General features: G+C 47.6%; 2 protein-coding genes across 8 annotated transcripts; both read right to left on the bottom strand.

Moving 5' to 3' along the window:
* Positions 1 to 1,032: 1,032 nt before the first annotated feature.
* LOC308483640 (phospholipase A2 inhibitor and Ly6/PLAUR domain-containing protein-like) lies at positions 1,033 to 9,350 on the bottom strand. 7 transcript variants are annotated; one of them, XM_081017697.1, is made up of 7 exons: positions 8,734 to 9,175; positions 7,718 to 7,833; positions 6,925 to 7,061; positions 6,483 to 6,596; positions 5,041 to 5,199; positions 2,779 to 2,919; positions 1,033 to 1,325 (listed from the first exon to the last, which is right to left on the bottom strand). In XM_081017697.1, exons 3-7 carry the CDS (start codon positions 6,980 to 6,982, stop codon positions 1,087 to 1,089), a joined length of 711 nt encoding a protein of 236 aa, XP_080873823.1. In that variant the 5' UTR covers positions 6,983 to 7,061; positions 7,718 to 7,833; positions 8,734 to 9,175; the 3' UTR covers positions 1,033 to 1,086. The 7 variants fall into 7 exon arrangements, with proteins under 7 accessions (XP_080873823.1, XP_080873824.1, XP_080873822.1 ...); XM_081017698.1 differs by having other exon boundaries at positions 7,718 to 7,828; XM_081017696.1 differs by lacking the exon at positions 7,718 to 7,833 and having other exon boundaries at positions 6,925 to 7,056; positions 8,734 to 9,174.
* An 8,076-nt stretch (positions 9,351 to 17,426) lies between these two features.
* LOC308483639 (interferon-inducible GTPase 5-like) lies at positions 17,427 to 23,597 on the bottom strand. Its single transcript, XM_081017693.1, has 2 exons — positions 23,212 to 23,597; positions 17,427 to 20,343 (listed from the first exon to the last, which is right to left on the bottom strand). The coding sequence occupies exons 1-2, from the start codon at positions 23,218 to 23,220 to the stop codon at positions 19,108 to 19,110; spliced, it is 1,245 nt and encodes a 414-aa protein (XP_080873819.1). The 5' UTR covers positions 23,221 to 23,597; the 3' UTR covers positions 17,427 to 19,107.
* Positions 23,598 to 25,692: the final 2,095 nt, after the last annotated feature.

The raw sequence follows: 25,692 nt of genomic DNA, 5'->3' as shown, positions 1-25,692 counted from the left end.
GGTGCTTCCCATATCACAGCTCCCTGGCTTTCTTGCGAATGATGGCAGGGTTGTAGCCCCTGGAAGGGTCAGCATCTGCAGTTGGCATCATTGGGTACCTACTCAAGTCCACAGCCCAGCCAGGGTCCCATGGCTAACCCCGGGGTCCCCTTGGTCCTCCTCTTCCTCCTGTTTGCTACTGCCTGTTTTTTCATCACATCTCCCACCCTGCCTCCCTTTATCCTATGTTTTTCCTTTCAAGCTATGACCTTGCTCTTTACCTCGTGGGCCGCTGTATTCAGGGCCGGACAGGGATTTTTTTACCTGGCAGTTGGCACCAGCCAACTGGCTTTCACCTAACTCAAATCAATCATTAGGCATTGGGTAAGCCTTAGTCTTGGCTAGAGGGGAGGCTATAGACTCTGCCTGCCCCACCTTGGTTAAGGCTATCCTGTTATAAAGGGATCCGCAAGGAGTTGCATCTGTCTGACGCCCAGGTGGCAGCTAGGTCCGTAAAGTAAAGGTAAAGGGACTCTTGATCATTAGGTCCAGCCGTTTACCTTCCCGCCGGAGCGGTACCTATTTATCTACTTGCACTTTGAGGTGCTTTTGAACTGCTAGGTTGGCAGGAGCAGGGACCGAGCAACAGGAGCTCACCCCGTCGCGGGGATTCGAACCGCCGACCTTCTGATCGGCAAGTCTTAGGCTCTGTGGTTTAACCCACAGTGCCACCCGCGTCCAAGCTCCTCTAATGGGGACCCTCTCAGGAGTACCCCTAGATGCACTTCAACAGATGGTCTGAGGGGGAAAAAATGGCTTCACCCAATGCCAAACATTTCACACCTGTACTTGATAAAAGTTGTGGCCTATTTGAACCCAAACTATATGCTGCTGTCTTGTCTGGTAATTTATTATCTAGGGAGCAGCGAGGTCACGGGGCCTTGGCAGGCAAGTGTAAGGTTTTAGAGATTTTAGAGAAATATGGAGGAATGGAAGTTCATGCTGAAAATTAGTGCATTCCTCCTTGAAGAAAAAAGATGAAGACACTGATCATGAGTAAGAAAAAATGTAACGTTATAATTCTCGATACCTCGGCACATAGGATTGTTACACAGGTGAGGATGCAAACACAGAGAAACTCAAGAAAGCAATAACGTTTACAAAGGGGGACCCAGTTAGCTGGATGGCTGCAGAAGGGCCATAATCCTCAGTTTGCCCATCAGTGCAAACTGCATACTCAGTCACAATGTAGAGTTTTCCTGCATAGGGCACAAGGTCATTTACATCCAAGGAACAAGCTGAATCAGTTGCACAGCCTTTGACGGAGAAGTTTTGTTCCGGTAAACCTGCAGAGAGAGAGGAGCAAATGAGAGGAAGAGAAGGTCCCCTTTCTAACCTAGCTTGTTTTCCCCTGCATATGACGGTTTGTGTCAGAGTCTAATTGCAGCGGGGGCTTGACCCAGCTGAATCTGGTGTCTGCAGAGCCTCACAGCTCACAGGTTCCCCCAACAGCATACTATAAAAGAGGGAAGAAGTCAGGGAGAAGGCAGCAGCCAGAGGTGAAGCATAGGTTTGGAAAGCAGATAGACTTAGAAAGCCAAGTGCGGGAGAAAGAGCAGGAATGGACCTGGAGCTCTTTCTGGGTCACCACTCAGCAGGGATGGCCCCTCTCATTTCATTGCCTGAGGCGAAATGGGAAAATGTTGCCCCTGCCTCCCCTCCAAAATCTCGCTTACTGGGGTCGTGCGGCTGCAGCGATGGGAAGACAGCAGTTTGTCCAACTTCTCTCTGAAGCCCCTTTAAACAGCTCACCTGGGCCACTACCACCCGTGTTGCTTCCTTCGTCACTTCCTGCCTCTCATTCTGTCATCATGCTGCCTATGGGCGGCCGTGCAAATTACAGCATGACGACAGCCTTACTTTTATATGTATATAGGAAGAAAAGGAAGATGGGACAGGAAGCAAAAATAATGATAAAGTGAAAATAAAAGGAAGGTGGGATCTAAAACTTAAAAGAAAAGAATAATAGTCACTCTGAGGGGACTTCTGAGATTTCTGTGGGGGAAATGGCATGCACCAGCCCCTGGAAGTGTTGTCTGTGGTGAAAAGTACTAGGCTGGGCAAAGTTTTGGGAAGCCTATTCCCTGTCTACACTTGCCTCCCATCCTTAATTTTGATTTGGACATTCTTTCTGGAGAAGTTTCATCCCAGCCTTACCGTTTGGTAGTAGGAGGCAAAGAGGGACATGGGGTGACTGTTTTTTTAAACACACACACACACAGAGTGGTGGTCATAAGTGTGTCCAGTGATCATAAAGTCAATTTGAGGGTGTGTAGTGAAATCACATCCACTCCTTACTTTACTTTTAACACATGCATATGCCACTTTAAGAGTTGTACCTTCCCCCAAAGAATCCTGGGGACGGTAGTTTCTTAAGCATATTGACCCCAAAGAGCTACAGTGCCCAGCACTCTTAACAAACTACAGTTGCAAAGACTCATTGCGACTGTCAAAGTGGTACAAGAGTTCTTGAAATGCAGGGTGTGGCTTTGACCTAAGTCTCACAGAGTCCTGTTGCCTTTTTCACAAGCTAAGGGCTGTGGATAAAAGATTCCTCCTTGCCCCCCCTCCCAGGTTCATCCTACTTTCCACCCACAACCCAGGTGGAAAAGGGGAAAATTAAGGGTAAGGCAGAAGCCATCTTTAAGGGCTTTCAACAAAGCTCCTTGGAAAGCTCCCAGTAACAGCAGTGTGTGTGTGTGTGTGTGTGTGTGTGTGTGTGTGTGTGTGAAGAAATACCAGCGTATAGCCCAACAAGGGAAATGCACTTTTCTTCGATTCCGGTGCATTCGACGCGCTCGTGGGCCTGGCAAGGGCCCCGGTTAAAACTCTCACACCCTGGGCAAGTCAACCCGTTTTTGGTAGAACTCGCAGGAGTCACTGGAAAACAATCAGAGGAAGATCTCACGTGAGTGCGGGCAGCGAGAGGTAGCTCTGATGAAACGGACTCAGCCCATGGAGCTAAGCAAACACGGTAAGCCCCAAACGTATTCACATTTAACTTGTGCACTTTCAGCTTTATGAGCCTTGTAATAATAATAATAATAATAATAATAATAGGGGGAGGGAAAAGAGACTCTGGCAATCCCACCTGCCATTGAAACTCAGTGTGTCCTGACCATACGCAATTTTGGCTTTAGCTGTGATCCCCAGAACCTAAAACCCACGTAAATTGTAGTCTGTGCTTTGGTAGTCTCGAGGCTAGATTACTGCAGCATACTCTATATGGGGCTGCCCTTGGATCTGGCCTGGAAGCTTCAGCTAGGGAAGAACGTTGCAGGTGGACCAGCGATGAGAACAGATCGCCTCCAACACATGACACTCCATGGGCCAGGTTGCCCCCAAGAATGAGCCAGATCCACTGGTCTATCTAGTTCAGGATTGTCTACTGATTGGCAGAAGCTCTCTGGGGTTTTAGGCATGTCTGGAGATGCCTGAGAAGGACACAGTGCCAGGGGGCATGAGAAAAGCCCAAACTGCAACAGACCAGTAGTGTCTGCAGATATAGGAAGCTGCCTCATATAGTCAGAGCATTGCACCATCTAGCTTAGCACTGACTGCACTGACTGCCAGAGGTGCTCCAGGGTTCCAGCTTGGGCTGGGTGATAGATTGTCCCAAACTGGTTTGAAGTCCACATCAGGATATTGGTTTCATGATGTATCACGAATCATGATTTGTGTGAGTTATGCAAAAATCTCAATGTGGGGAAAACCGAGAAGCCAGTTAATGCCTCTACATAGCTCCATCCTTATTTCAGACGTCAGGAAATATCGGTATGTTGCTATGTTTAGTTGGTGATATATCGTGATGTTGAAGACCAGATATCACACAGTCCTAATTCCAGGCAGGGGACATTCCCAAGTCCTTCCTGGAGATGCCAGGAGTTGAACCAGGGACCTTCTGCAAGGAAAGTGGTCTACCACTGAACTAAGGACTTTTCCATGAATTGAGGTCTTCTGCTGAGACCCTTCTCCGAAAGCCTCCTTCACCAAACAAATGCTCTTCAGTGGCATGGGAGATGGTCTTCTCAGCAGAGGTACCAGTTGCAGAACACTCACCCCAACGAGATTTGCATGCCACCTTCTTTGCTATCTTTTTAGCATCAGGAAAATACAGGTTTTTTTATTTACCCGGGCATTTTAACCAGTTGCAAATCCTAGCCTGCTTTCAAGGGGTCTGTTCGCTGCTTGATTTTAGTGGGGTCCTGCTTTGGTTCTTGAACTGTGGCATTAATTTTTGTTGTTACACAGCCCTGAAATCCAAAAAAAGGATGGAAGGTAGTACATGACTCCTTTCTTTCCTGTGATGTGAGGTTTGCCTTGTATTGGAATAATAAAGGACAGGAGTCAGCAAACCCATATTTATTGATAGAAGTATAATAAAATAAGGTATTATTTGGGAGTGCAGATCAGGAAGTTTAACTAGGAGAACAGAATGCATTGTAGCTTCATCAATGGCAGGCTTCTTCAACCTCGGCCCTTCAGATGTTTTGAGACTACAATTTCCATCATCCCTGACCACATGTCCCGCTAACTAGGGAGTTGTAGGCCAAGCATCTGGAGGGCCAAGGTTGAGGAAGCCTGATCAATGGCATATTGAGTACAAACAGGAAACTGTGCATCTTTCATTGTGCAACTATTTAGATATATTTATATAATCTTTGGAAATATATTAAAATTAAATTCACAGATCAATTTTTGCATTTAAATAATAATATTTCCTTGCATTTATAATATAATAAATTCCCTTCTTTGGCCAGATCTGGATGGTGGCTCATTGGGGGGGGGGGGGAGACGTCTTCTGAGAACTCCCTTAGGTCACTGGTTCAAGGTCACTCATTGCAGATTTGCATCCACATTAGGGTTGCTTTATGAACCTGCCAACTCGAACCTCATGGCCCACCACTGTCCTCAAAAGGGAAGCTACCAAAGGCACACATACACACACTCTCACACACACACCCCGCTTTGAAACACTCTGCAAGCTCAATCAACACTCACTACTTAGAACCAGTTCTTCGTTGCATCCAGCAGTTCCACAACAGGCTATGTTGCTCCGGATTTGCCTCTCCGTGGATGTGCTCAGCGTGAAGGCTCCTGGTTTGCAGGCACTGCGGTTGATGCAGCTTTTGTACATTCCAGTGGGGCTGACACCTCTGCCTGGAGAAAAAGAGGATGTGACTATTCCTCCTGAGCATGGGAGAAATGTCATGTTGATTGGATCAAAAGCCTATCAGCAGGGACTGCCTTCTCTGATCGGACCAATGGCACGTGTAGCCCAGCATCCTGCTCTCACGGGGCAAAACCTATGGGAAGCCTGAAAGCAGGCTCTGAGCATAAGAGCACCCTCCCTTCCTGAGGTTTCCAGCAACTAGAATTCAGGATCACACCGCCTCCGACAGAGGAGGTAGAACATTCCCATCAGAGTCAGCAACCGCTGAAAGGCTTCTCCCTCACAAATTTGTTTGGAAGATTCAGGGCGGATAAAAGAAAGTACACCTTCACACAGCACGTGGTTAAAACTATGGAACTCGCTCCCACAGAAGGCAATGATGGCCACAAAATGAGGTGGCTTTAAAAGAGGATTAGGCAAATTCATGGCCACTAGCCATAATGGCTATGCTCTGGCTCCACAATCGGAAGCAGATTGTGCTTCTTCTTCATCATCATCTTTTCATTGGTTTTTACTGCAGCTTTTTTGTGCCACAAAACCAATAAACAAACACATATAGCACCTCTACTTTCCATTCAGAGAGTGCCATCAGACACTATTGCCACAGATACTGTGGCATTGGAGGAAAAGAGAGGGGAGTGGAGGGAGGGAGAGAGATGGGGGGATAATAATGATATTTCATTCTATTGCGTAATGCCTGTGCAGGGTCTTTGTGTGAGCATCACACGGGTAGGTCCTTTATTTATAAATTTGTTCATTTTTATTGTCATTGCAAGAGATTATGGGGTCCAGAGCTTGGACAGTTGTGTCTGGTTGGTTGCAGTGTAGTTTCTTTGTATGTATGCCAGGCAGGGGCGTTGTTGGGTCAGATTAGCCATATCGATGCATATGCTGTTGTGGGGCACAGGTCACTGCCTTGTTGTGTTGTATATGTGATACAGGGGAGCCACACCGGGGTGAAGGGGTCCTCCTTTGCTTGTCCTCATGCTCGTGTCGGTTAGCTTTCCTAGTAGGGTGCAATGCTTCTGAATACCAGTTGCAGGAAACCAAAGGAGCGGGAGAGTGCTCTTGTGCTTTTTTCTGGTTTCCCATAGGAATCTGGACTCGATGGGCCATTGGCCTGATCCAGCAGGCTCTTCTTACGGCTTTAAGTCACTCACCCAACCAACGCTGAGGCTGAGCAGGGATTTGAACTCATTCCTCCCTAGTGGAGAAGGACCAGAAGCCTACTCAGGGAGTACCTACGGCATTTGCCAACAATTGCACCCACCTAACGTGTTGAACGTCGATAGGGTAACACACACTAGCTCTTTATGCGGGCAATGAATCATCTTGCATGTGGCCTCTCCAAGGTCGCACTTTGCACATGATAAATTCCTAGCTTCTGGAAGCAGAAAGAAAGAGCGGGTGATCGCTACAGAAGGAACTGTAGGGCTCCAACCTGGGGGCTTTGTCGTGGGTCAGCTGGGTGGTGGCCCTGGGTCCACAGAAGTCAGGAGGACCCACTTTGGAGGCAGGAGGGGGAGTGGAAACAGAGACCCATATGCACATTATGCCTCTGTAGCTGAGATGGGTCAACTGCAGAGGAAAGCCTGAGAGCAAAAAATAGGGGTTACAGCTGGGGCCCCATTTATGGTCTTTCTGCCCAAGAAGCTCCCCATCCCGAAGCCTGGATCTGCCCATGTAAATAAGGTTTAATGAAGACCACTCACCATTAATAGGCAGCAGAAGAATGCAACAAGTAAGGCAGTGGAACAGGATTATTTTCATCGTTCTTTAGAGAAAGAACGGGCAAGTCCGGCGCAGAGAAACTGAGAGGCCTCAAAAACTGCAAGGTTTAACGCCTGCACTGCAAAGGTAAACTTAGATATTATATATGTGTGTGTATAACATCAAGGTTAGCCAACATAGTGCCCTCTGGATATTGTCGGAATACAGCTTGCGTCATTCCTGGATTGACCGGGGCTGGTGGGAATGAGGGTATGGCAAAAATATGGAGGGTGCCATTTTGGCTGCCTCTGGCATACATGGTCAGCTAGCTGCTGGGAATCACAAGTCATGAGAGGGCTGTGGCACTCAGGCCCTGATTGGTGACTTCCCATGGGCATCTGGCTGGTCACTGTGAGAAGTGGAAGCTGCCCTAGATGGGTGTTTAGCCTGATCCACCTGGGCTGTTCTGAGGTTCTGCTTCTCTGTGCAGCATGGCTGAAACCACATCTTTCCTTAACTCCGTCCCAATCAATCACAATTCAGGCCCAACTTTGTCGCTTGCCCCCCCTCCAAGAAGTAGAGCTTCAAGAGTAAGTAGTTTTCCTTGCGGGTGTTTCCCAGCAGTGTTTGGGAGAAGCTCCCACCCCAACAACAAAGAAGGAATCAGGGGGAAGAAGAGCAGGAGAGCAGCTTTCGTTTCTGACTTCCATCAGCCACAGCTAACAGGGCCTGTGGTCAGGGATGAAGGCAGCTGTAGTCAAACACATCACTTGTTCTTGAGTAATAATCACTCACCTGTAGTTTGATACAAAGGAGGGAGAGATGCCTCCACCCACCCGAAACTCTTGATTCGTCATCGTTTCTTGGAAGTGTGAATATTTATTTACTTATTGTTAAATTTGTTTCCTGCCCTTCATCCGAAGATCACAGGGCGGTTCACAACGCAGAAAGGCAAAATGAGAACACAGTAACAAAACAAAAGCAAACGGATAACCTGGCTGGTATTAACCTGGCTGACCCATAAGATGAGCCTGGCTGCTGGATTAGGCCCCCCAAAACCATCTAATCAGCATTTGAAATGCATTTTGCAGCTAGCTATTGGCCCCTTTGTGATCAAGTGAAGATGCCCAGGTGCCAGGTTTAAGGGGCCGTTTGGCGCTTAGGTTATACACCTGAGTTTTTAGCACTGCATCTAACCCAACAACCTCTTCCTCACAATGGCCAATCAGATGTCTATGGGAAGCCCACAAACAGAAACTGAGCACAACAGCCTCCCTCCGCTTTTGTCATTCACAGCAACTGGTACTCATTCATACTGCCTCCAAGACTGGGGGTAAAACACAGCCATTGTGGTGAGCAGCTGTTGACAGCTCTAGGCTCCATGAATTTGTCTAATCACCATACATTAAAGCACATCCTACACGCCCCCCCCCCAAAACTGGGAACTGCAGTTTACTCCTCCCAGAGCTGCGATTCCTAGCACCCTTAAGAACCTACAGCTCCCAGGATTCTTGGGTCGTGCTTCTATTGTCTGGCGTATATGCAGCTCTAAGGATGTTGGGATTTGTTTTCCCTCTAAGGGTTTTTAATTGGTTTGCAGACTGCCAACGAAGCCAGTGCTTCCCTGTGTTGCAATACACCAGCAGATTTAAAATTATACAGAAATTGTGTTGCGTGGGAGAGATTAGGAGGCAGCAGCTAATTGGAAAAGTTACCCCCACCATATTAACAGAGGCCGGAGAAGGGAACTTGGAAAAAAATCCTTCCGCAAATATATAAATGAGATTGATAAAAAGAATACAAAGACTCACACTGACTACCAAAGGACCTTCTCTCTCTCTCTAGAAACTAGGCCTCTGGGAATTCACAAGCTCCTACCACCAGGCTGGCAAGGCCTACAAGAAAAGCTATACCAAAAATGTATGTCTCTGATTGGCTTAAAATGACAACATCTGAATGCAACACATAAGACAGGCTCCTCTTTTCTTGCCTCTTCAATGCCTGTTGGGGGGGGGTTCCTCTTTCAATTTACAGTAGCGCATTTTTTAAAACTACTATTTGGATCCATACCAGATTCAAAACAGGTTTCGGATATGCAATTATTGATATATATTGTTACAGATCTGGGGTTAACAGAGTTTGGGGAGGTGCACGGACACTCATAACCACTAGAGAATGTTAGAAATAATTAATGGTCGGATATGGATAATATTTGGAGTAGAGAAGGGAAGATGCCGGGCCAGGCCTCTCAGGTGGAATAGAAGTAGCTAAGAATGACAAAAAGTGCTGGAAGCAACTCATCCTCATCAGGGAAAGAGATTCTCTGCCTGTGGACAAAGAGGGGAGCTCCCAGAGGGACAAAGGTTTATGGTTTCAGCTTCCCTGTCTAGGAAAAAGGGAGTGGGCAGGCTGTACCCACAGGGGGGAAACTGCCATTTTACACAAGGCTTGGGTGTTTTTTCTGGCAAGGGTTATAGAATCATAGAATTATAAAGCTGGAAGGGGGCCCAAGGGTCATCTGGTCACACCCCCTGCTATGCAGGAATATCAACTAAAGCATCCATGACAGATGTCCATCCAACCTCTGCTTAAAAACCTCCCAAGAAGGAGAATCCACAACCTCCAGAGGGAGATTGTTCCTGACTGTTCTTCTGTCTCTGTGTTTGCTTTGCAATGGAAGTGGAAGTCTGGAAGTCCTGAAGGGGGGAAGTAGCAGGGGAGGATGAAATATAGCAGGCTGAGGGAGGGCAAAGCACTTTTCTCCACCTGCCAGTTTCTCTACTAGAAACTGAGTGTTCACAACCCTTAATATACAAGGGAGAACCAGTGTTCAGGTATGGAAGACCTGTTGTGGGGGTGAGGGTGAGTTTCTCTCTCTTTCTCTCCCAATTGCATATTATTAGGGATGCACAGACTCACACACACACATAAAATAACAGGATTCAATATTATGGGAAAGCTGGGGGGAAATAGGAGATGTACTGCACATATCCTGCTCAGTTTTGACCGGTGGTTCCCAACCTTTTTTTGCCCATGCCCCACCAAAATCCTGATGCCACACACGCACACCCCAACATATAATTCTTCTTATTCAAAAAGTGAACTCCTATTCATGTGGAGGAAGCCTGAAAGGCTATTAACTTGGTCTAAACATTCTCAAATTGCCCCCCTTAAAAATCAAATTGCCCCACATTGGGAACTACGGGTTTAGACCCATTGCTATGAATAGGCCTGGCTAACCTTGGTACTTACTGTATTTTTTGCTCTATAAGACTCACTTTTTCCCTCCTAAAAAGTAAGGGGAAATGTGTGTGCATCTTATGGAGCGAATGCAGGCTGCACAGCTATCCCAGAAGCTAGAACAGCAAGAGGGATTGCTGCTTTCACTGCACAGAGATCCCTCTTGCTGTTCTGGCTTCTGAGATTCAGAATATTTTTTTTCTTGTTTTCCTCCTCCAAAAACTAGGTGCGTCTTGTGGTCTGGTGCGTCTTATAGAGCGAAAAATACGGTATATTTCAATGACTCTACTCTGAGCAAAAGTTAGTTGAGTACAACCCAATGTGTTTCCAAGGCCCCATTCACATCATGCATTTAAAGCACTATGACACCACTTCAAGCAGTTATGGCTCTTCCCCCAAAGAATTCTGGGAGCTGTGGTTTCTTAAGGATGCTGAGAGTTGCTAGGAGACTCCCCTCATTCCCCTCCTAGAGGCCCAATTCTCAGAATGGTTTAACAATCAGTATCCCTTGACAGGAAACCCTGCTAGTTATATCCCTGTGAGGGGAAATAGGAGTCTCCTGAAAACGCTCTGCCACACCTGTTTAAAGTGGTATCACAGTGCGTGAATGTGGCCCAAACCACCTGAAGCGACTGATGGATGAGAGAAAGAACATTGCAGAGCCTAGAAGCAATAGTGGAAGATGCTATTTCTATGCTCTGCATCCATCTTAAATAATAACAACAACAACAGTAATAATAAATTATAATTTATACCCTGCCTATCTGTCTGGGTTTCCCCAGCCACTCTGGGCGGCTTCCAACAAAATATTAAAAATATGATAAAACAGCATACATTAAAAACTTCCCTAAACAGGGCTGCCTTCAGATGTCTTCTAAAAGTCAGATAGTTGTTTATTTCCTTGACATCTGGTCAGAGGGCATTCCACAGGGCGGGCGCCGCTACCGAGAAGGCCCTCTGCCTGGTTCCCTGTAACCTCACTTCTCGCAGGGAGGGAACTGCCAGAAGGTTCTAAGAGCTGGACGTCAGTGTCTGGGCTGAATGATGGGGGTGGAGAAGCTCCTTCAGGTATACCTGGCTGAGGCCATTTAGGGCTTTCAAGGTCAGCACCAACACTTTGAATTGTGCTTGGAAACGTACTGGGAGCCAATGTAGGTCTTTCAGGACCGGTGTTATGTGGTCTTGGCGACCATTCCCAGTCGCCAGTCTATCTGCCACATTCTGGATTACAGTGGCACCTCAGGTTAAGAACTTATTTCCTTCTGGAGGAATTCTTAACCTGAAACTGTTCTTAACCTGAGGTACCACTTTAGGTAATGGGGCTTCCCGCCGCCGCCACGCGATTTCTGTTCCCATCCTGAAGCAAGGTTCTTAACCCAAGGTACTATTTCTGGGTTAGTGGAGTCTGTAACCTGAAGCGTCTGTACCCGAGGTACCGCTGTACTTCCCTTGCGTCTTCAGGGGAAAGTCACTGCGGTCAGCTGGAGAAGTAATTTACAGCAAAAAGCATAACCTTGCGACCCATTGCGTGCTTGAAAAACACCTGACTCTCCCAGTTTATGACTAACACGACGTCTTGTTTTTACAAGCAGGTTGTATGTACATTACATACACTTTAAACACACACACACACACACACACACACAAATACAAGGCATTGAAAACAAGGAAGAATGGCAGGATTTTATCTGGGGGTGTATGTGTAAGGGGATGAACACCCATTTACCTACAGACGTGGGGCAAAGAAGCATTCTGCTCTGGCTGCAAAGAGGCGGGGCGTGTTTCCTAACCCCAAATCCACTCTACCACAGTCCTCCAAACATAGAAGCATCCTGAATCATTTTAACTTTGCAGAGAGCTGATGCTCTGGCCTGGACATTTTTATGGTTAGAGGCACCACTGAGGCTGCTTCCTGACTGTAGCTATTTTTGGGTTGGAAATCCAGGACTGTCCCTGGAAAATAGGGACATTTGGAGTGTCTGCAGTTGTTGGAGGATTGCAGCTCCCATCAGCCCCAGTCAGCATGGCCAAGTATGATGAGAATTGTAGTCCAGCAACATTTGAAGGGCCAAAGGACCCCCATCTCTGAGTTAGAGGTAAATCCCATTCAGTTCCATGGGACTTGCCCCCTGAGAAAGGGATGTTAGATTGCAGACTTAGCCGTCTTTCTCACTCCTTATTACCAGGTTTTCAATGGGATGATCAGACTTCACAGGTCAGCTCAGGGTGTGAATCTGCAGTTCCCATGTTCTGTCTCCCATCTTCCAAATCCTATCTCTGAATAAGGAAAGATGGGGTGGGAAGACCAGGACTTTTGGCATCTCTTCCCCCATTGTTCTTGAAAGCAAAGGCACATGCACTCTAATGGCAGCATAATGGTCATAGGATAGCTGGAAGAAGACCAAAATAGCAAAGGAGACTTTGGACTCATTTGGCAGCTTTCTGCAAACATTTGTTCACGGCAAACACTCTCACCTCTCATAAAGAGCACCATTGTGACAGAAGGACAAGCTGTAAAAATTAGGAGAACATAGCTAACCGGGGATAACCAGAGTTCACAGGCAACAAGAAGTGTGCACGCCCTTTTTAAGAAATGGAGATTTCCTAATTCCTACCTACACACCGCGTTATTTGAAAAGGAAAAGTCATCATGATACATGATCAGCAATAGATCACAAGCAAGGCCAGTTTGTCATTTGGATGGATGATACATTCTCCCCCCCCCCCCCAAATTATAGCCAAATGGCCCACTAGCAGACCACTGGCTAGAAATGAAGGGTGTGAGATTTATATGCTTGGTCAGACTATTTTCCCATCTAGTTGTCAGGAGCCAGAGTCAAGAGTCGGTAAGCAATAAAGAAGAAGAAGAAGAGTTTGGATTTGATATCCCGCCTTTCACTCCCTTTAAGGAGTCTCAAAGCCGCTAACATTCTCCTTTCCCTTCCTCCCCCACAACAAACACTCTGTGAGGTGAGTGGGGCTGAGAGACTTCAAAGAAGTGTGACTGGCCCAAGGTCACCCAGCAGCTGCATGTGGAGGAGCAGAGACGCGAACCCGGTTCCCCAGATTGCAAGACTACCGCTCTTAGCCACTACACCACACTGGCTCTCAACACACCAGTGTCAGTGAAGTTAACTCTTTATTCAAAAAAACCACAAAACAACTCAGGCCTAGTGATGGCAGCAACTCTACCCAGTAGGTCTTGCGGGGACTGAAGGTCCCTAAACTTTCACAGCTTTCTAAAACTCCTCCCCTGGTTCTAGCAACTTGAAGCTCTTGTGTCTTGTCTCTCTTTGCTCCACTCTCTTCATTCCTTTTCATGTGCTGGAACACTAGGGGGGAGAGATGGTCGCAGCAGGAGGGGGAGACTCCCTGGATTCTTTGGCAGCCTGCCTCATCTCTGTCTCCTGCCCCCCCCCTCCTCTCCTGCCTCTGATTCTGGACCGCTCTCTGCCAGAGTCTCTTTCTGCTCACGAAACCCAGTTGCCTTTTCAGCTTCTGACACTTCCTCCTCCCAGTCTGCTCCATCTTTTCCCTGTGACCAGGCATCGTTGTCTCACTACCATTCCCTGGGCTCTGAGCCTTCTCCCCCTGGGGGTTTCCTAGCTGTTGCTGTTAAGTTGTGGGCGAACATAGCAGACGACACAGCAATTCTTCAAACAGCGCTTCTTTATTCAGGTGTCAGAACAGAACTAGGCTGAGGAGCTCAGTCAGCCTGCTTATATAGAGCTCCAGAACAATGCAACTGTTGCCATTTTCTAAAACTATCCAATCACTGAACGTCACTTTTCGATCCTTCATTTGCATAACTATCTACAGTATCCCCCTGCTGGCCCAGGGTGAGAACTTCAGTACATAACAGTTGCCTCCCACTGCTCTGCCTCCAGCCAATCTATGACTCCAGTCCACAGATGTCGAGTGTCCCTTATTTGAAGGGACAGTCCCTTATTCCAGCACCATGTCCCGCTGCTGTCCCTTACTGATGGATGTCCCTTAAATGTCCCTTAAATTTCAAAGGAAGCAGCTCCTCTCCCTCCCTCCCTGCCGGCCAGGGAGGAGGGAGGCTCCAACTGTGTTGCTTGGCTGTGTTGCTCACCCAATAAGAAGTCTAAGAACGACTGGGGGGTGGAGCTTGCATGCCTTATGTGTGGCTAGTTAATGCAAGCTGAGGGGGTTTTTGAATGCTGGACGCCATTTTGTTGCACGTGCTGCTGCAAACTTTGCAGTGCAAAGCCAGGCCAGGGAGCCATCTTAAGTTGAGGCTGCATAGGCCTTGTGGTGCATGTGATTCAGATTCTATTCAGTTGAACCTCTGGTTACAAAGTTGGTTGGACAGTGTTCTCGAAGCTACCAGCATGAGTTTGACCAGACTGCAGGAGGACAGGAAGACTGGAGTGCCTGGAACAGGTGAGGCTGCAGGTCCCTTATTTTGGCTGCTGGTCCCTTATTTTCAAATCTGTAAGTTGACAGCTATGCTCCAGTCTACTACTATCACATACACCAGAGATGAAGGGCCTCAGACCCAGCAAGCAGATGCAGACCACCAGCCCTTGCTATATGGCCCTTGGGACTCTCTCTAGACCCAGAATGACATCCCCTGGTCTGGTTCTGCTTTGTACACACCTCTTGATCGTTTTTGCCTGGCTCAAATGCAGTCTCAAACTCTGCTAATGTCTCTTGCTTCCCAGCGTGGAGGATAGAGAGAGACATGGGAGTGCATGTGAAACAAGCCAACTGGGCACAGGTAAAGTTCAGTTGCTCTGCCCACTTTTCCCTCTGGCCCTGCCCACCACCAACACATGGCCCCTAAAAGACTGTCTGTAAGGGAATGTGGCCCTTGGGCTTAAAATGTTTCCCAGCCCCTAATTGGGCTGGGAAAGATCCTCACCTGAAAGCTATTGCCTATCAGAGTGGAAAACAACAGTGAGCTAGATGCGCCCAATGATCTGGCTTGGTATAAGGCAGCTAGGACCAGCTCAAGGCATTTTGCTGCCTGAGGCAAAGGACAATATGATGCTCCGGTATTCAAAGCCCACCAGACAGCAATGGGACAATGCCATTCCCTGAGGGTGGGCAACCTAGCTTGGGGGCGGGCAAAGAAGGCCACGTAGCAAGCTCAGTTTTATCTTCAACACCTTTCTATCACTTGCTGCCCCAGCAACATTCACCACTTGAGGCAGGGTCTCATTACGCCTAATAGTAGGGCCGGCCCTGAAAGCGTCTTCCTATGTTCCTTACACCAAACAAAGCATCAGTGTCTGTTAAGCCAGCACTTTCAGCTAGCCAGCTATCCAAAGCAAGATTCAGCTGTCAGGGTGATTGGCTTCTGGCCATGGAATGGGGAAGCTTCCAAGGCGTGTACATTTGAACTTACGGCCTGTCTGTTGACCACACGTGTGCATTCAGTGTGCAACTCTGAGTGGAGTGGAACCTTTTGCACTGAGTCAGACTGTGCATCCACTTAGTCAGACTGTGCATCCATTTAAAATGTGAGTACACCTTCAACTCTTAGGCCCAATTAAGGCTATGCCACACCAGAAAGTAGGAAGAAAATGGTTTATTACAAGGAAGAGGCAGGGTATATACCTTGCTTTTCATGGCAAGGTTACAGATATGCAGGCAGCAAATAGTTGTTAAGCACACACACACCCCTTCATTCTATGGAGTAAAGAAAACCTGGAGAGTGATCACGGCAACTTTCCACGGACTCAGGCTAAGAGAAAGAAAAATAAGGGAAGGGAGGGGTATACCTGATCTAGGAGCAAACAGAGCGTGAAATCAGGGATTTGAGATCTGTGCCTTCTGTGAGTGTTAAGCTCTCCCCCTCAGAATCCTATGCCAGCAAGGAACAAGATCTCTTCCCTGTTCTTTGGTCTGTATGCATATAAATATTAAAGGGGGGGGGGGAGCCGACGGACGACAACAAGGAAATGCATTGGATTAGGGAACAGTGCTTTGCAAAACATTTTTTTCCCCGTATTAACTAGGAAGAATTGCATACCAAAAGTGATATATTAGAAATTTGCATTAAACTGCTGGTGAATTTTCATGAGGATTAAAAAAGAACAACTAATGTGGAGTACTGAATTTAGGATTGGAAAAAATAAGACCTAGGGGGAGGGGGGAAACCCTGATACTGACAGTCACCCAAATAAAGTGGCACAGTATCCCCTGGTGATTATATGTATAATATAGCATCAGCAGTAAACAAAGGAAAGATTGCCATCTAGCGAGCTCCAGAAACCCTTGCACAAGGCAAAACAAACTTACAACAGGGTTGGGGAACTACCCTTTTCTGTACGGAGGCTTCTATGGCTGATATCTATAAAGAAGTCGTTTTCCTTGTACCTAAAACAGGGTATGCAACGAAATGTTGCAGTATGAAGTTCTGCTATTTAGGATTACAAGAACTCCATTCCCTCCCCAGGCTGATTTTCCCATTCCCTAACCCACTCATTTAGCAAAATATGGCTACCAAGTCTTCTCAGTACCCATTGTGCTATTTTACGGGTTTCTCCTCCCCTTTGTGGCTACCCCCACATAGCTTTGTTCTGCAAACCAAGGGGTTTGATGCCCTGTGCACTGGTGTCATTCAGACTTCATAAGCGACACCACACACAGCCTCAACATCAGGAGGAGGAGAAATGGCAGTGCTATAGGACAAGGGAGAGAAGTCCTCTTGCACACCTGCATTTAAAGCATTGGACACTAGTGGTGACCTAAGCTTGAAGCAGAATCACAACTTGCTGTGGAATTGATGGAAATGGGAGTTACGTTTTCACCAGGAGAATTTGCTGAGGTGTCCCCGTCTAAGCTAACCGGCAGCAGGAAAGCCCTGTAACGTGGAACTTTCTGCTTTACTTTTTGGTAACTAAGAACACAAGCCCATTGGATCAGGCCAACGGTAAGCACTAAAACTATACATCTCAAATGTCAAACAGCAGTATAAGGAAGTGCGTCTTCAGAATTTGATGGAAATCATACAGTGAAGGAGTCAGATGAACGTCTGCGGGGAGGGAGATCCACAATTTAGGGGGTGCCACAGAGAAGGCCCTTTGCTGGGCGGCACCCCCCCCCCTGAAGCTTTCAAGGCAGTCAAGCTAACAAGAGGGCCTCCTCAGCGAATCGCACCACCCGAGGGGGTCTGTGGAGAAGGACGTGATCTCTCAGATGTTCCCTGTGTGTTGCACACTGCCTCTTTGTTTACTTCACAAGAGTCTCCTTGACCCCAAGGATACAATGAACAAGTCACAAAGGCAGCATATGCAGAAAAATAGAAAAATTTATTGGTTAGACATGCCCTTTACTTTGTAAAAACATAGATGTTATAGAAATATATTTTCCTTGCTGATCAAACTAATAAGCGATTGCCCTGGATTAAGACTCACAATACAGAGATTGCTAACTTGAAAATCAATTATTACTTTCAAAAAGTTCATGAGATGGTCAGTACGATTTGATAGCTGGCACGCTACGATAATGGCTCACAATCTACTGAACATCAGAGGAAGATTGCTACTGCCTGCACCTGAACAAGATGACCAGAACTCGCACTCACACACAACTTTATTTAATACAAGATGACTCTTATTAAGAATAAATCTGCTCACAGACGATGCAGTCCCGGGTCTGCAATGTTAGAACTGGTCACTTCTGAAGTTAAGGTAACAAGCCGAGTGGAGTTACAGAAAGTGCACCTGAAGTTTGCATTTGCAAAGTGATTCCCACAGGAGAGGCAGTTTGCACCATTTAAAGGGCTGCTTCTCCTTCTAGCTTCACACAATCAAAACCTTGTGCTTTGGCAGAGTCACCGCACAATCTTCACATTCCTGGCTCCAATCCATCATGTTGTGGTCTGCCTCCCACTAGATTCCTTTCTGTTAAATGCATTTAAAGCCAAGTCAGAAGCAAACACAGTCTCTGTGAGTTATGATCTCTCCCAGTCCTCCCAGATGTAGCCACTTGAGAAGGAGAGATCCTGCAAAGAAAGGGAGACAGTGATGGTACTTCTCTGCATCCCATCCTGCAATCACAGTCAACTGGAAAACTGTCTAGCCAGTTTGGTACCCTGTCCGCAGTTATGGCTGAACTAGGATTTGTCACTGTCATGTGGCATGCCCTTCAGATTGTTGTGTTTCCTGTTGCAAATAGCTGGTGAGCCAAATCAAAGCCATGGCATGGGTGGAAAACGACTTTCATCCGCGGACCTGATCAGAATTGCACCCATGTGTACCATGCTTGTGATTTGCAAAGGAAGGAATGATCCCATTGGTACTACGTCCAGTCTGACCTTCTGTGAATGCTCTATAATGCTTCGAAATCTGCAGGGTTCTACTGTCCTGGCTACAGGAGGATAACAAAGTGATTGCACTCACCATCAGTGATTTGGGTCAAAAATGTTTCCACTTCATCAGCTCATTAGCAACAGTGGATGCCAACTGCAAATATGGCATTAGGGAAGCCTGACTTCTAATCAATGTTTTTAGCTATGTTTATGAAACACAAATAAAAGCAAGCGTGCTGAATTCAATGACTCGAGGGGCTCAGGAAATTTTCCAAGGCCAACTGAATTAATTTGCATTGGGATTTTATTATTATTATTATTTGGCAATTTATTATTTTACACAAAAAGTTCTATCACTGGACGTTGTATGTAGGATTCTGATAACAGTAACCCACCATAACTAGTAGAACTGCAGAAGATCTTTCCAGTTAGCATAGCACCATTCTTGGAAGGCAGTTATATCAGTTATACCCTTGGAAGGGTGCATCAGGGTTTTTGTATGGAACTGCCAACGTGAAGTTCATCCCACAAAGACTTTTGACTGTGTTTTCCTGGGTTAGCTGGACCTAAGTGACTAAGAAGCAGGACTGGTGGATAAAAGAGTGTGGGGAAAGGCACCTATGATCCCCAAGCACTTTTAAGGAGCTCTCTTGCTCCACCTTCAATCAAAAATAAATCCTGGTTCCGGAGGGTAGCCCTGAGCCTCATCCTCCAAACCAAAGGCCCGTCCTAGGACCCTCTGGGCATCTTGTGCAAAGCTATCAAGGGCGGTGTGCAGCAGGTAATAGGCACCCACGAAAGAGATGGCCCCAGCTACCATGTTGTCAAAAAGAGGCACTTTGTTCTTCACCACCCGGGCAGCCACTTGGCCGTACAAGGCGGCTTGGCTCAGGACAGCGTGCACGGCGTTCTCTGAAAGATCCTTCCCCAATGCCGAGCACACCTGACTGGTCAACTCATGGCGGGGCTTGGAGGCCACGAGGGCCAAGACCCCCAGGGACTCGTCGTCCAGGCCGAAACTCTTGCGGTAGGAGTGTAGGGTTTTCATGAGCATGGGGATGTTGAGGTGGAGGTTCTGGCCAGGCAAGGCCGAGACGGCGCAGGCCAGCAACGCCTTCTTCCAGATGTGCTTGCGCAGCGATGCCTTCTTCTTCTCCACAGCTGCTGCCGTGACACAAGGGAAGGAGAGCAGCAAGGCGTGTCTCTTGTGGCCTTCGAGCTCCTCAGCCAGAGTGTCTTGCAAGCGCTGGAAGTCAAACCGGTGCAGCTCGAAGCTGGAGACCAGGAAGACCTTGGGGGAATCCAGCCCTTCATTCCGCAGCTGGCGGAGGCAGTCCGCCTCTATCTCCCGCAGCACCTGAGCCTCCTCAAAACGGGCTGGCCTTCGTCGCTGTGAAGCCTTCAGGTCCTGGTCCACCTTGGAGCGGACAAAGTAGAAACGCTTGCCCATGGAGCCCACGGCACGGGCCAGCCTGACGTGGTTCTCCCGGAACCGCTCCGAGGCGATGATGATGAAGAAATCGTACCTCTCGAGACCCACCTTCTCCAGGTAGCGCTCTGCTTGGAAGCATGGGGTGCCAATGCCCGGCAGGTCCCACAGGAGGACGCTGGGCAGACGAGGATGAGAGTACGATGTGGGTACGGCTGTGGTTTCGATGACGCCGGTAGCGGCAGCACGGGGGTCTCCGTCGCTAAGCCCCAGCAGAGCGTTGATGAAGGTGGATTTGCCGGCGCCGGATTCGCCTGTCACGGCGATCTCTAGCTTGGTGGTCTCCAGGGAATCTAGGAGAGACTGGACCTGGCTGGACACCTCCAAGACCACGCGGGATTGGATCACAGAACCCATCTCTCTGAGGTCCATCTCCTGGATTTCCATTGTGTCTTTGTGGCGGAGGCTCTGGTAGGAGCACAAGGGGGAAAGAAGAAAATCAGGGTTTTTGCTGTTCCAAGTCTGCTAGGTTCTTTGTTTTCTCCTTCTCCTGAATGCCACTGTCTAAACCGCTAATCCTTGGCGCCCTTCCAAAATGAGTATGGGAAGGAAATCAGGGGTTTCGGCTTCCAAAAAGGACTGAGCTCCTGTTCCTTCAATTAGTTGTGCGGAAGAGGGAATGTTGGTTTGGTGCATTTGTCACCCCAGAGTAAGAAAAACTGCACTTGACAAAATTCCCTCCACACAACTCGGCTCATACAGCTGGTGCACCCTTTTCAAGCTTATTGTGATCGGGATGCTAGACAGGACAGATCTTAGGCCTGTTCCACCAGGGCTTTCCTTACATCTTCCATGGCCACCCAATGTGCAAATGGTGAACAGCACCTTCACACTTCTCGGGTAAGGCTGCAAAGCATGACCAGTTACGCTATCATGGGGAGGGATGCCCAGTGGCGTAGGAAGGGGGGCGGTCCACCCCGGGTGCCACTCTGGGAGGGGTGACAAAATGGCCCCTGCCTCCCCCCCAGCTGTAGAGCAGCTGAGGGCGCCCGCAGTCCATACGGGCTGCCGCTCTCGCACGCCGGCCATATGGGCATCCGTATGGGCTGCCGCTCTCATGCACGGTGGCCATACGGGCTGCCTCGCGTGCAAGCAGCAGCCAGTATGGTCGCCACACATGAGCAGTCTGTACGGGCTGCGCTGCCCCAGGTGCTGGAGAGGGTTCCTCCGCCACTGGGGATGCCAGCTATTTTTTGTTTAATTATGCCCAATACATTTCAAACAGTTGTTCTTTTTCAAAACTGTCGCAATACAGTCATACCTCAGGTTGCGAACGTGATCCATGCGGGAGGCACGTTCGCAACCCGCAGTGTTCACAACCTGAAGCACCGCATCTGCGTGTGATGACATGCGTGTGATGTCCTTTTGCACTTCTGTGCATGTGCTGAAATCCGGAAGTAACCTGTTCCGGTACTTCCAGGTTCGGTGCAGTCCACAACCTGAAAACGCACAACCCGCAGAATTCATAACCCGAGGTATGACTGTAGTTTGCAGGATGAAGTTACTTGTTCAGAAGCAGAAGAAAAGCTGTTTGAAAAGCGTTGGGCTTGATTTAAAGCAAAACAAAACACCCCCGGCTGCATCTCCTCCTAAACCCTCCTTTGCACTCTTCCTTGAGTGTTTATGCCTGGCTGGAATGTGTTCTTGAACTCTGATCATGCCTCTTGCTTGGATGGAGAACACAGCAGGGTTCATGAGTGGATGTAGAAATTAGACTTCTCCACAATAGTAAGATTTACATAACAGTGGTACCTCGGGTTAGTACTTAATTTGTTCTGGAGGTCCGTTCTTAACCTGAAATGTTTTTAACCTGAAGCACCAGTTTAGCTAATGGGGCGTCCCGCTACCGCCGCGCCACCGCCGCATGATTTCTGTTCTCATCCTGAAGCAAAGTTCTTAACCCGAGGTACTATTTCTGGGTTAGCGGAGTCTGTAACCTGAAGCGTCTGTAACCCGAGGTACCACTGTAATTGTTCTGCTAATTTTTTACTCTGGCCACACCCACCACTATCATGTGGCCCTCAGAAGCTTGCCCAGAAGGCAATGTGGCCCTTGGCCCGCCCCTGACTTCCCTCTTTCTTTTCCTTGCCATTGATTCTATCCCACTTTTCCTTTCTGACAACTATCTAAATGAGTATTTTACTCTAGCCATTTTCAACATACCACTTAACATACCACACATGCATCCCTCCAAATCAGGAAAAGAATCAGAATCAGACCATTTTGTTTTATTATTATTATTGTTGTTGTTGTTGCTGCTGCTGTTATTATTATTATTACTACTAAGCTCTTCCATTCAAAGAGAGCATTCCAAGCACAGCACGTGCTTAAAACTACAGAATAATTAGAGGAAATCAATTAAATTAGAAAAATGCTACAAAATTAAATGAGCAAGCTACAAGAAGCTACAAAATAGCCGCCAGTAATAAGAACAGTCTGCTGGATCAGGCCAAAGTCCCATCTAGTCCAGCACCCTGTTCTCACAGTGGCCAGCCAGGTTACGTTTTTATATTGTGATTTTATCTTGCGAACCGCCCTGAGACTTGCAGGTACAGGGCAGTACACAGATTTAATTAATAATAATAATATTCAGAGGCATAGCTGCCTCTGGCAGTTAAGGCAGAGCCTAGCTATTATGGTTAGTAGCCACTAATAGCCTCCTCCTCCTCCTCCTCCTCCTCCATGAATTTCACTAATCCTTTTTTAAAGCCATCCAAGTTAATGGACATCACTGCCTCCCAAGGAAGCGAGTTCCAAAGCAGGACCTGCATGCAACAGCAATCTCTCCACTAGTGATCCCCAACAGCAGATGACTAAGCAAGCAAATGTAGCTTTGACTTAACATGAAAGATTCCTTCTGCACCCACAAATGTGGAACGGAGCCCTATGTCTCACCTCACCCAATCCAACAAGTTGTTAGCAAACCAAAAGAGAAACAAGACTCCCAGCTGCCGGCTTTCCCTTCTCTAACCACTAGAGCCCACCCTTCCCATATTCAGAAGGGTAGCCAACCCAGTGACTGCTGCAGCAAAAACACAAGAGCCTTGTGACACCCGGAAGTCGGCCACGGTTCGTTGTGGGAAAAGCTTGAGGATTCGAGGCCAGCTGGTCGGATGCTCGGGAAAGTTCCTACTGCAACCAATCTGCAGGCCTTCAAAGTGTCACCAGACTCTTCGCTCCTTTGAGTTTTCACCAAAGCGCAGCGCTTTTTTTGCAACCGGGCGGATGGATGTGTGCGCTCCTTCGCGCCAGCTTTGAGCCCTCCTCTATACTCACAGAATTCATTTCCCAAACCAATTCCCTAAGGCGAAGCAGCAAGCAAGCGAGCAGCAGACGTGGCGAACCGGAGGGGATCCTGCCGATCGTCTGTAGGTGGAAAGCAAAACAGAAACCATCACATGGGAAGAGGCGGAGCTGCCGGTGCAAGAAACGCGCTGGTTGGGACTGACAAAACAGCAGGCTCTTTAAATAAGAAGAAAAGCCGGACTGGTCCTGAGTGGCTGCTGCAATTAATTCGCGCCTTGGTGACCCAGATGCACCAGCCTGAGTCACATCGCAAAGCAGCCACTACCCGGGGATACGGGCAGCGTGGCGCGCAGAAAAGGTGATCCCAGGAACGGCCGGCGCACCGGAGAGGGAGGAGGAGCACGCGCTATCGGGGATTGTTGGGTCGCCGTCTGTGAATTTTTGCAAGCTGTCGAGAAGGGGGAGAGGGATGGAAAAGGGGGGAGGTGAAGCTGATTTACAAAAACGATCCACATTGGAAAAGTTATTATATTGACTAATGCATACTGATGGCAAAATGACTAGAATTAAAGGCATCACAGACCCCTCCAAAAAGTGAAATGAAATGTAGGTGTTCGGGGTTCCTCTGGGGAATTAAAAGGGAAGCGGTCGTCATGCAATTTCCCTCTGCCCATTTCACGCCTCCTAACTCTATAGTACAGTAATGCCATTTTCCACGCTCTATATGTCATACCAATTCCCTGAACCTACTTGACGATAACTTCCACAATTACGCAATCTCCAAGGTGCTCAGGGGGAAGGGATGTTTGCAATTTCACAGTGGCTAGAAACATTTTTTTCAACTCGGGATCTATTTATTTTTAAGAATTCTGCACTTTAAAAGCCTTTCAGGTCCCTGTGACAAAGAACAACAGTGGCTCTGGCATTTCCCTCACCACCTACCTGACCCAGAATGCCTGGCTTTGGCCCTTGGCCCATTTGCACCTGCCAGGTGAGGCAACAAGGAGGGGGCAGGTGCAGAGAGATGGGAGCTGAGAGTGGTTCTCAAGCAATGCCTGCACAGTGAGTGGCAGGCAGGGGCAGACCAGTGAGGGACCCTTCGGAGCACTGGGGTGCTTAACCTGGATAGCTGTCTGCTGGTCACTACATTGTTTTTATCTCCACTTCCCATTCAGAACAGAAAAAAGGGGAGTTATTAACAATTGTTTATACTGTCTACTAGCACTGGCAAGTTCCTTGGGTCCTGCTGTCTGGATTTGGTTCCTTTGATGAGTAGTGAAAACCAGCTTTTTCCCAGTATTTGATATAGGTGCAAATACACAACACCACTTGCACTTCTACAGAGCAACAGATCTACTGTCTTATGTCATCTCCCCAGAGGATGATTCCGTAATTTAATCTCAACTCAATTCTCTCCCTCCCAGTCTCTCTCTCTCTCCCTCCCCCCCCCCCCCCCGAATTCCTCTGTCATTCATTCCCACACACTTCACATAAACTGGGCAGGGAGCGGGGGTGATGTGTTCCCTCCCAGCCCTGATAACTCTCTGATTCAGAATATTCCCGAAAGCTCTCCAGTGATCTCCCAACCATTAGCTCCCATTCAGAAACATCCACTGAACATCCTGGACATCATTCTTTTGTCCAAACTGCTGACTCTCAGAGCAGGCACTGCTGAAGCAAGATCTTCGAGATAGCAACCCTACATCATCATCGGTGTGGGACCTGCAAAAAATTAATAATGTTGCAGTGAATTTCCGCCTTCTAATACGCTTGCCAAAGCAAGAGTATACAAGGCCCTGCTTAGCTTCATAAATGTGCTAAATGTTTTATTACTGCACCACATGTCTACTTCCACCACACCATTCCAGCACACAAGTTTTGTTTTTATTTTCGGATTCTTCATAGTCTGCATTTTCTGTTTAACCACCAGAGTTCACTATTAGCAGTTCTTGCTGTCAGAGCAACAACCTCTCTGTATGCAGTACAAAATGTATAACAAACAACCACCTAAAAAGAGAGCCATTTCCTGTCTTTAAATGAGTTTAAAGTCAGACTTTCGGCAGCATGGAATAACAGAGGACGAGGCAACCAAAATGCACATGGGTATAAATGCAGCTACATGGATTCAGGATTATTTTCAGCTGGGATTATGTGAGCATTGAGGATTAATGGCCAGGTTAATAATTACTTTTAAGGGAATGGCAAGTATTGATAAGGGATCTTAAAGAGAACAGTGAGCACACATGAAGATCAACACCCACAGAATTCAATATGCATTTGCGCAAATGTGTGTAATGAAACGAGGAAACGTGCTTCTTCACACGGCACATAAAACTATGGAACTCACTCCCACTGGAGAGGCAGGGATGGCCACCGACTCTGGTGGTTTTGTTGTAACCCAGAAATTACAACAGCTTTAAAAGAGGATTAGGCAAACCAATGAAGAAGGGGATCTATCAATGGCTGCTAACAATGATGGCTAAGCTCCTGCCTCCACGGTGGAGGCAGTAT

Source organism: Podarcis pityusensis (assembly GCF_964106645.2).
Source record: "Podarcis pityusensis genome assembly, chromosome: 8".
Classification (NCBI taxonomy): domain Eukaryota; kingdom Metazoa; phylum Chordata; class Lepidosauria; order Squamata; family Lacertidae; genus Podarcis; species Podarcis pityusensis.
The sequence above is the reverse complement of the archived record's forward strand: the minus strand, read 5'-3'. Positions and strand labels throughout refer to the sequence as shown.